An 11,501-nucleotide genomic window follows, 5' to 3' on the forward strand; every position below is an offset into this window, starting at 1 on the left:
CAAGCATAAATGGATCTGGACCGTAAAGAGCCTTTTTATGTTTAAAATATTTCAATTCGTTCCAGGAACCTTTTCTCCGGATCAATTGAAATACGGCACAGGGACCTTCTTTCCGGATCAATTTAAAGACTGTCTAAGTTCCATATTGAAATGAAAGAATACGCAACTTGGACCGAATTAAAACTGTGCGATAAAGAAGGTTCCGGTCTTGTTGCGGAACCCAATAGAACCCATTAGAATTTATGGGTTCGTGGACGTTTAACAATCCTGATTTGAAAATTACATTTTTGGCTCGAAATTGAATACAGCTTCCAACTAGTGTAGAAATGAGTAGTCATAGACGTGCGCACGGGGTGCAAAGGGGGGGGGCACATGCCCCACCCCCTAATCATTGACGTCTGCCGATATTTTCGACGCAGGGACAAGCAAGGTATTTTTCCATGGGGCATATTAACCAGATAATAGTGTTGCCCCCTCAAGAAACACCACTTGAATTCGAAATTATCGCATTCCTGCATTCCCATTATAATAATTAATGTACATTACTATGACTGGGATCAAATTATACGCGTGAAATATATACTTTTAGCTGACATTCGTTTTCTAAAGGGGAGATGTGGCCATCCTCGCCCCCTTTCAGATTTCCATGCTCCTATATTATTATACTTTAATCCAGAAATTTAGGGTTGAGGAATCTTATCACCGGTTATTAAACGATATTATGCTCTTGAAGAAAATTAAGTATTTTCAAGCAGATGAAAGTTCACAAAGCAACAACGGCGGAAGAAGGTGCAGTGGCGCAACCACAGGGTGCAGGGGAGATTAGCTCTCAAGCTTGTACGGAAATCAATTCTAGGGGGTTAGGGGGCAAACATTGAACTATAGAAAGAAAGGTTGCAGAATCTAAGAGTAGCAAGACAAAAGGATACTGAAGATGGATTTAGTTTTCACGTCTGTCGTGCACTATTTCTTCCAGACGGTCAAGAGCACCTGCAAGGAGGCACAGAGGAGCAATTGCCCCCTCTTGATTTCTATCTTTATATAACTTTATTTATATTTGTATAAACTTGGACAGTTGCTGCTGCTTACGGTGTACGTTTTGCCCGTGTAAGGTAATATATAGATGTATTATTAATTTTTGAAACCCCACCGTTCATTTATAAACACACTGTATATGAGTCATTGTGAATTCGAGTCAATTAAAACATTTTGCGTTGTTGGGAGATTATCTATTAGGATAAAATTTGGACATAATGAATCTAAGTAGAGAAAATGCAACTTGTATATCAAAATTGCCATGTCCAACTGATCTCCGAAAGTAGTGTTTAGCACGTCACATTTCAAGTATATTGTAATAATCTTCAATTAGGCCAAACGTTAACGAACAAAACAACATTTATTTAACTTATAACTTCATGTTATATAAACTACATGAAATACATTTAACAAAGACAAAAGACAAAATACAATCTCTCTCCAATTCGACTTGTTCACAGTATCTCTTCTAAAATTTTTATCTTTTTCTTAACTTCCATCATATATGATTGATTGATTTGAGTCCACTTTATGCACAGTTAGGCTAATCAGGACTGGACCTACAGTTTAAAGTGAAATCCCAATCACTTGTGCCTCCACCGGGTACCTAACCCGGGACCCCTTCATTACAAGGCGATGACGCTACCACTGCGCCATCGGGGAGGCCATTTCAAGTATAGTCCATGATTGTATCTAGTAGTATATGAACGAGATGTGTCCCTCCATTCAAACAATACGTGGCTTGTCCCTATAAGTGTGTCACTTATAAATTAAGTTTCCGAAAGCAGGTATTATGCATGAACAGAACAAAATATACTCGTGAGAAATTACAAAAATTATAAGTAAGTTCGTGGCGGGAGTTATTGACGGTTTTCCCCACAACCTATCCGCTTTAGGTTCCGGGTTCGAGTCCTGGTCTGTAAATATCTTTTTTAGGTGTCTCTTAATTAATTTAATCTAATTATCATCCATCTTCATAGTTTCGATTAATTATAAAAGTGACATAAAAGCGAAGCAAAATAAGAACATATAAAAATAATTGCAAAATGATTACAATGTCAGAAGTACATTTGAAAAATAAAATGCGGACAGGAGATTCATTTTCAAACAGGTATTTGGGTAGAATTGTGTAGACAGACAGCATGCTCCCGAAAGTTGCCAATCCACGTGTAGCATGACCTTCGATACTGGGGTTGTGCTTTTTCAGGAAAGTTTGCTCGACGCTCCTCAAGCGTCTTATCAAGAATGCCTCGGTGTTTGCAGCATTACCAACCTATTTTCCGTCGGGAAAATCTTTTTTCTCCTATTTAATCTGCGGTTGACTCTACAATACAGCATATTAATCAAGATACAACAACTGAATTACGGCGAAGTAGGTTAGAAACCCTGCGTGCTCAAGAGCAGCTTCGATAAGGCACCTGAATTGTTTCGAGCTGAAGCAGGAAATGGGCGATGTTTATTCCCCAAGGCCATTCTGTAAAACTAATGCCACAAGAAGTTTTCTGTGTGGATTTGTGAGCATGAAATTGTAGGTTAATGATAGTACTACAAGACGTCAAGTGGATTTATTTTTCTGTTTCGTTATTTTATATAGCTTTCCTACCTATATAGTTTGAATAACTAATTAATCATTTCATAAGCAGACAAACACGAAGAAGCCGATCCCGTGGCAAATTGGTTAGCGTAATAAACTGCGAAGTCTAATGTCGGATTAGATTGATTGATTTAGTTTATTTTACTTCGCGTTTTGTGCCTCTAGGCTAATTTGCGAAGATGGGGATGAGTGATGAAATGATGAAATTGATGAATGGACATTCACAAACAACCAAGCCCGACCGGGATTCGAACCCGGGAGATGTCGGATTAGAGCCTGGACTAGAAAATATGGATGGGTTGGGTCATTGTCTTTATACCACTTCCATCACCTATCACATCCTTTATCATCGCGATTAACCGAAAGTGGTAGACGCGAAATAAAAATAGAACCTTTGCATGGAAGTCCGAAAGAGAGGCAAGGGGGGGGGGGGGGTGCACGACCCACCTGGAAAATGAAAGTCAACCAAAAATTATATATATATCTCACACAATTCCATTTCAGCTGTAATAATATATGTTAATTATTGCATGAACATAACTAGCTAACTAACTAACTCTCTAGCCTTCTTAAACCCGAAGGTTCATGGCTGCAGAACACAGGCCTTCCATCTGTCCCTATCCTGAGCAAGATCTATATACTCTTTTCCATCCCTACCGATTTCCTTTAGGTCTATCTCAACGTTGTCCCTCCATCTTCGTCTTAACCTTCCTAAAGGTCTCTTACCATCAGGTTTCCCAACAAGAATCCTATAAACTCCTCTTTCCTCTCCCATCCGTGCCACATGGCCTGCCCACCTAAGTCTTCTTGATTTAATTCTCTCTATTATTTTTATCGTGCAGATGTGTCCCAGCTATCGATGAAGCGAACTGAGAGCGCTGCATCGTTAAAAGCCGACCAAACTCTCACACAGAAACACATTTTTTTTTACTGATACGACACACAACTCACACGATTTGGACAGAAATACCAAATCAAGTCCCTACCTCTTATTGTTACATCTGCCATTTTTATAACACATATTTACATTAACTGGTATTACATATTTGATACTCTCACTCCATTTATTTTTTCTGAAGACTTTTCAATTTTTTTGCTATAATCGCATGCATACTATGTATCTAATCTTATTATTTACACCCTGATTAAATTTACCATTTGCTCCTGTTCACGCTCAAAATTTTATTTTATGACAAACTAAACACTGATAGTAATCATCATTTGCTGTGTCATCACTAATGTACCTTCTCATAGATATAAGGTGAAGTCTTTTCTCCAGAGTACATCCAGAAGTCATCCATAAGTGGCAAGCAGATTTCGCATCGAATTAATATTGTTCCTGTTATGAGAGAACATTTCTGCTTGTCCAGCACGTCAGGAGGATCCTTCACCTGCGCTTGACTCTGAGAGTCACCACTTCCATCTTGCAGCAGTTGTTCTCTCATAACAGGTGATGTCAGTGTAATATTCACTGTAATATGGGGCTCTTTCACACTGCTAACAACTATAGCGGCTTCCTCCACGTTCTTTCTCAGATCATACTTCTCATCAGGTGCTACAGTCTGAAGTTGACGTGGCAAATGTTCAGCAACCTTTTCAAGTAAAGATCTTGTTGGTTTCTCGGAACACAAAACTACTAATTGTACTTCTAGGTCTCCATGAAGTAAAAGTCCTTTAGCTAATACGCCAACCCTCATCACTCCTTTAAGTACACGAGGAAGTTGACTGTCATCCTTCTCTCTATGGAAAGAAAACAGATTACCATCTCTGCCATCTTCCTTCTTATCTTCCTCTTTCTTAGTGACAACTTCCTTCTTGCCTGAGTTTTCTTTCTTAATTGTTCGAGGAGCAGCCTCATCAGCCAACTGATCAGACACAAACTTCAAAGCCTTCTCTGTGTGAGACACGATGCGCTGGACAGCCTGTAGTTCCTCCTCTTTGGGATAGATCTCGGCATGGCGAGCAATGACATGTCGATCATCACTGGAATCTGGACGTCGCACAGGTTGAGGGAAAAACATCATTGGAGGAACTCCTGGCCCAAATGGTCGAGGAGGAGGAGGCAAACCACGTGGATCTCTTCCATAACGGCGATACCATTCGAAGTACTCCATTTCTTCTTCATAACGTCTCCTTTCTTCCCAATACATACGTTCCTCCTCTTCAAGCATCCTTTCCTCCTCTCTCCGTCTCCAGAATTCCTCTCTCATTTGTTGACGTCTCAACTTTTCCTCTTGAAGTTTGCGCTGCCGCAAGGATGGCTTCACATCAACAACTAGATCTGGATTAACTTTCTTCTTGTACTGAAGTCTGTGCCTACGTCCCTTCATATGCATTTCCTTTGCATTGGGGTCATTAAATCTACACTCGCACAGCTTACAGTTGAAACTTATTACTTTTCCATCATCATTCTTAATTTCTTCAATGTAGTCCTGCCCAACTGGTTGAATTTCCTTTTCCTCTAATTTTGGTATATCTGATTCTTTGTCATCTTTGCCTTCAGATTTGTCATCTTGAGATCCTGCAACAAAATTTATTTTTGGAGCAGGAATGATTTTTCTGTTGTTTGCACTTCCAGTGGTAACCTTACCAGCAGTTGTAGTAGTAGTAGTTGTCTTCCCAGCAGTTGTTGACGTGGTCTTGGTTGTCCCAGATACTATTACAGGTTCAGTGGAAGGAATTGGTTTTCCCAACTTTGTATGTAACTTTACAACCTTCTGATGTTTTGATCCTCGAATGTGAGCAGCATATGCATCTGATCCTGTACATGTAACATCACACAATTCACATCTCAAAGCATTCCCTCCTCTCGCAACAGCATTGGAACCAGCCTTCAATGCAGCCTCCTTCTTCTTGTGTTTCTGACCTTCCAAATGTTCCCTATATGTCTGTGGTCCTGCACAGCTTATTTTACAAACATCACAGTAATGCAGCTGCTGTGGCTTCGGGGGCTGCTTTGGCTTAGGAAGCTTCACACCAACCGGACCTTTCTTGTACACTTGCCAAGTACTTGTGGCAGGCTTTGTGGCTGCTGGAGCACCAGTTGTTTGAGCCTGTTGTTGCACATACATTGTTGCAGCACTGTAAAGCGCAGCATCGTAACCCTTACTTGTTGCAGTAGTTTGGGCTGCAGCTGGATACTGTGTTGTATAATTAGGTGTTGTCTGCGAAGTATAAGCAGCAGTATATGTTGCAGCCTTAGGTGTGATATGGCTGTGTATGTGTAATATGAAGCTTTTTCTCCTCTCCTGGAAGATGAAATTGTATCTGTTTTGAGAACACGTGAATTTGACCTTGCCAAAGAACAACAAGCAGACCCTTTTCTCAAAAATATTTACCTACATTTAATTGGAAGTAAAGAAGCCGACCCAAAATATGACAGAACCAGCCAGCAATTCCGTCTCCTAGATGATATTATTTACAGGAGGACACGAAGTTCAGACAAACAAGGAAGGCTACTGACTTGCATCCCACATGCATTACAAGATATATGGTTCGAACAAGTGCACTCTTCTCCACACGCTCTCAACCATTTTGGATACTATAAAACATATGCCTATGCGAAGGACCGTTATTATTTTCCTTCCCAGAAATCCTTCATCTACAAGAAATGCAAAGAATGTGAACAGTGTGCACGACTTAAGCAGTCCCGCCAACCAAAGCACTTTGAACTACAAACAAGGACTTCTCTGACACCTTTCCAAATTATCGCCTTGGACCAATGCGGTCCATATGTCACATCAGGACCAGAGGGACATCGCTACGTGATCACGTGCACTGACGCAGCCACGCGTTACGTAGTAGCCGCACCGACACATTCTCTCACTGCTGAAGTTCTGGCGGATTTTTTGTACACGAAAATCATATTACCATTTGGCTTTCCAGAAAAAATCATAGTGGACCAAGTTCCAGGTCAAACTTCAGATTTATTCAAAGAATTGGCCAACAAATTCCAAATTGATCTAAGCTTTGTCAGCCCAGGATTTCATCAGAGCCTTGGCTTAGTTGAAAAAACGCAACAAACGCTGGAAGGAATGATCAAATTTTATGTCAATGCCAAACACAATAATTGGTCCAATTTCTTACCAACAGCGGTCTCAGCTATCAACAACACGCCGCATTCATCTGCACGGTACTCACCTACTTATTTACTGATGGGTTATCATCCCCGCACCTTACCGGATGCGATTTTTCAAACCCCGCCGCAGCATGTGAGCAATTATGAACGACTGGAACACATGAAGCTTTCGCGTCGATTTGCACAAGATAATCTCCTCAAACGCCACAGAACGGACAAGGCACGGCTTGATCCTCACTATTCTCAAGCAGCGTTTAAATCTGGCGATCAAATACTTTTGTGGAACGATCGACGCTTATCAAAGACGTCCAAAGCGTTTTCAGGCAAGTACGAAGGCCCGTTCACAGTAATCGAGCGACTTGACAAAAACCATTACAGAATTGAAGGGATCAAGCAAGGAAAACGGTTTGAACAAAAGGCAGCATCGGTCAGGATGAAACTTTACACACCACAAATGGTAACTCTCGATCAACCACGTACAGAGGAAGATAATGTGAATGCCTTAAAGTTACATTCAGGAGTGCAAGCTTATATCCCTCGTACTCTAGAGGGACTTTATCTGGAAGAATTCACAACTAGTGAACTTTATATATCAGAAGTTGACAACACTGCAAGAAACATTGAAACACTGGCAGTATAAAACAGCTACTTCCTAACGAAGACGATCATCATCATCATCATCCTTCATAGTTCCTCGCCACGACGAAAATTCGAACAGAAATAGTAACAACTCCTCAACTATATATTTTACCTCGCTGAATAACGCGTATAAATTATGCTTCTTCTTATAAATTCTGCTATTTTTTCTCTGCACCAATAACTCGCAGAACAAGAAGAAAATTAAATATATCTCGTACACGCGACAGCACTCGCCGCAACATTTTTTTTTCTTTCTCATACAAGATTGTGCCGACCCTTTGTCACCGTGACGTCACTTTATGATGTGATTTTACACAGAGTAGGATGGAATTCTGAAGACGATACCGTAGCAACACGACCTTCTGCTTCGGCAGCATTTTGTGTACGTAAACAAAGCGCACGAACGCGATGAATATATCTACTGCATATGGGAGAGAGCTCACGTGTTCTCACTGTTGGCGGAGACAATACGCTATGCACCAACGCTGTAAAATTCTCATTTTGTGACTTTTCAATAATTCATAACTACCTTCAGCACGCCAAAATGCCTTTACAGAGCATGTACGGGCCGACGTCTTCTCCACCTTTTCTCTTCATATTTCTTCAATTCATATAACTTCTTACATATAAACGGCAATATTACCAATCTAATTAATATATGACAGCATGTTAACTTCTAAATTTTTATCGTGCAGATGTGTCCCAGCTATCGATGAAGCGAACTGAGAGCGCTGCATCGTTAAAAACCGACCAAACTCTCACACAGAAACACATTTTTTTTTACTGATACGACACACAACTCACACGATTTGGACAGAAATACCAAATCAAGTCCCTACCTCTTATTGTTACATCTGCCATTTTTATAACACATATTTACATTAACTGGTATTACATATTTGATACTCTCACTCCATTTATTTTTTCTGAAGACTTTTCATTTTTTTTGCTATAATCGCATGCATACTATGTATCTAATCTTATTATTTACACCCTGATTAAATTTACCATTTGCTCCTGTTCACGCTCAAAATTTTATTTTATGACAAACTAAACACTGATAGTAATCATCATTTGCTGTGTCATCACTAATGTACCTTCTCATAGATATAAGGTGAAGTCTTTTCTCCAGAGTACATCCAGAAGTCATCCATAAGTGGCAAGCAGATTTCGCATCGAATTAATATTGTTCCTGAACTTTTCTTGCGAACATATTTTGTCTACAATCAACTTATTTGTGTATTCTTTTCAACATTTGAGACCTACTAACTTATCTTCGGTTCAGTGTTACCAGTGATATATTTATTCAAGTGTTTTCACAGTGTCACGTACATGGACGTCGTGCGATGAGATGCCGCTGAGACTACCTTAATTCCCAATTTTGATTCCATCCGCTTCGGAATACATGACAGAAAAGTGTTACACTTCAATTAGTGTATTATTATTTGTTACGTTCTACAGTGCACTACATAGGAGTCATTCCATGCCAAATCAACACAGATATGTGCAATTTTTAACCTGACCATCTCCGATTTTCATGAAATTTGGGGAGTTGAAACTATGCATAGAACTTAGTAACTATGAAAATTTTTAGTCTCGTGCGTCTTGTAATTGTTAAATTATTCAAGGTCAAAGTTTGCAGAAATTGCCTTTTTTGAGCCCGCTTAGCTATACTAAATCTGCTGTAACTCCGCCCCTATTTCGCCTAGGAAGCTCAAATAAAGCTTACTGTACAGGGAATTGAATAAGCTTTCCAGTGATATATAACAAGCCTACCTTTGGATAAAAATATAATTTTGTCACGTGACCTTGACTTTTGACCTTGAATATCTCAAAACATGTCATCACCAAAAATCGTGAAAAAAATATATTTGGTCCCTCATACCATACTCTAAAACATACCAAAAAATCATTCTGGGACTGCAATGAGATCAAAAGATACAAAATAATATGTGTAACTATGTGACTGATAAAAGCCCCATTATATGAACTATGAAGAGTCAAATGTCCCTTAACACCCCCTACAAAATGTGAAGGAGTTATCCTGGGTATAATTGGTCATGAAAGAAATAGGTTAGGCACAAGGAGATCCCTAGCCGTGTGTGTCAAGCGCAGGTCCGGCATATTGTTGACCGCCATATTGAATTCAACGCAAAAATTTCAAAGGAAAGGGGGTTATGTGATATATCAAATGAGGCTAGAATTTCACGAGAAATGAAGTGACGAAGGTTTATCCAACATATATTTAACCAGCAAAAATTTATTACTGCATGTTTGTAACGATTTTCTCCTTTTCGAGGTGTTAAAAACAAAGCATTGGAATGCTCCTAACGTGTTAGGAACTCATCGAGATCACGCTGATATCTTGGGAGAGAAAGAAGTATTGCATATGATTTTAATCAGCTACATGCACCAAATAGTTGAATAGTGAAGAATATTGGGAAAAGTATCTCAAACAATTACGTGACACTTCCTTTGGATTGAAAAATTCTTCAGTGACGAGGCAAATTTTTATGTCCACGGTGAAGTTAATAAAAATAATATGCAATACCTGTGATTTGCTCAGTCGAATGGTTGTGGTATAATGTATGGCGAACGGAAATGGTTGGTCCATATTCAACAACGGAATCTTAAATGGTGAGGGCTTCTTGGATTTGTTAAGTGAACAGGTTTTTTCACCCTTGCTTACGGGATATGGCACTTTTCCAGAGTTTTGAAACAGGACAGAGTGTGACCACACTATGTAGACATTTTCGCAATTTCTTCATGGTAATTTTCTAGGTAGATTGATGGGCACACGGGGATCTATTAAAAGGCCTACACATTCCCCAGATCTGACATCTTAGGAGGACTTTTACCTTCAGAAACATTTGAAGAGAATGGTGCATGCACTAAAAGTCCCTGATATTGACCATCTGAGAGAAGGCATAGTTGCTGCTTGCGATGTTGTTGCACATGCTACATTACCAAATGTTCTATGCGAGTGTGAGAGACGTCAACGAGTGTGCTCACAGGAACATTGACAACATTATAATGTGCATATATCGTAAGTGAAAGATATGTGTATAACTTTTTGCTGGCGTAAGATACGTTGGAAAATCCTTCGTCACTTCATTTCTCGTGAAATTCTAGCCTCATTTGATATATCACATAACCCCCTTTCCTTTGAAATTTTTGCGTAGAATTCAATATGGCGGTCAACAATATGCCGGACCTGCGCTTGACACACACGGCTAGGGATCTCCCTGTGCCTAACCTATTTCTTTCATGACCAATTATACCCAGGATAACTCCTTCACGTTTTGTAGGGGGTGTTAAGGGACATTTGACTCTTCATAGTTCATATAATGGGGCTTTTATCAGTCACATAGTTACACATATTATTTTGTATCTTCTGATCTCATTGCAGTCCCAGAATGATTTTTTGGTATGTTTTAGAGTATGGTATGAGGGACCAAATATATTTTTTTCACGATTTTTGGTGATGACATGTTTTGAGATATTCAAGGTCAAAAGTCAAGGTCACGTGACAAAATTATATTTTTATCCAAAGGTAGGCTTGTTATATATCACTGGAAAGCTTATTCAATTCCCTGTACAATAAGCTTTATTTGAGCTTCCTGGGCAAAATAGGGGCGGAGTTACAGCAGATTTAGTATAGCTAAGCGGGCTCAAAAAAGGCAATTTCTGCAAACTTTGACCTTGAATAATTTAACAATTACAAGACGCACGAAACTAAAAAATTTTATACTTACTAAGTTCCATGCATAGTTTCAACTCCCCAAATTTCATGAAAATCGGAGATGGTCAGGTCAAAGGCTGTGTTGATTTCGCATGGAATGACTCATAGGCTACTTGCCTACTGCCCTACGACGAATCATGTTATATACGGGGTGTAATCATTTATTCAGGGACTGGTCTTTGTACATATTTAATCATATCTTAATATTTTTTGTCAATAAAGAAATGTGATTGTCCCCTGGCCAATCCCATTTCTTTTCAGGGGGAGGTGGCATGTCACGAGCCGGAAATAAAATGCTGTGTAATCAAAAACGCCAGCAGTCCCCGGGTGACGAGAGGTCGCCGAGGGAGTCTTGGTCGAGGGAGCGAAGCGCGAAGTGTGTTGCGAGTGACAGTGTTAAGTCGGTCCATTTA

The 11,501-nt window shown here is 39.7% G+C and overlaps 1 protein-coding gene across 1 annotated transcript; it reads right to left on the bottom strand.

Moving 5' to 3' along the window:
* Nucleotides 1-3,864: 3,864 nt before the first annotated feature.
* LOC145998655 (zinc finger RNA-binding protein-like) lies at nt 3,865-5,830 on the bottom strand. Its single transcript, XM_083135120.1, has 2 exons — nt 5,220-5,830; nt 3,865-5,150 (listed from the first exon to the last, which is right to left on the bottom strand). Exons 1-2 carry the CDS (start codon nt 5,698-5,700, stop codon nt 3,865-3,867), a joined length of 1,767 nt encoding a protein of 588 aa, XP_082991246.1. The 5' UTR covers nt 5,701-5,830.
* Nucleotides 5,831-11,501: the final 5,671 nt, after the last annotated feature.

Source organism: Lepisma saccharinum, chromosome 14 (assembly GCF_977018435.1).
Source record: "Lepisma saccharinum chromosome 14, izLepSacc3.1, whole genome shotgun sequence".
In the NCBI taxonomy this organism is placed as follows: domain Eukaryota; kingdom Metazoa; phylum Arthropoda; class Insecta; order Zygentoma; family Lepismatidae; genus Lepisma; species Lepisma saccharinum.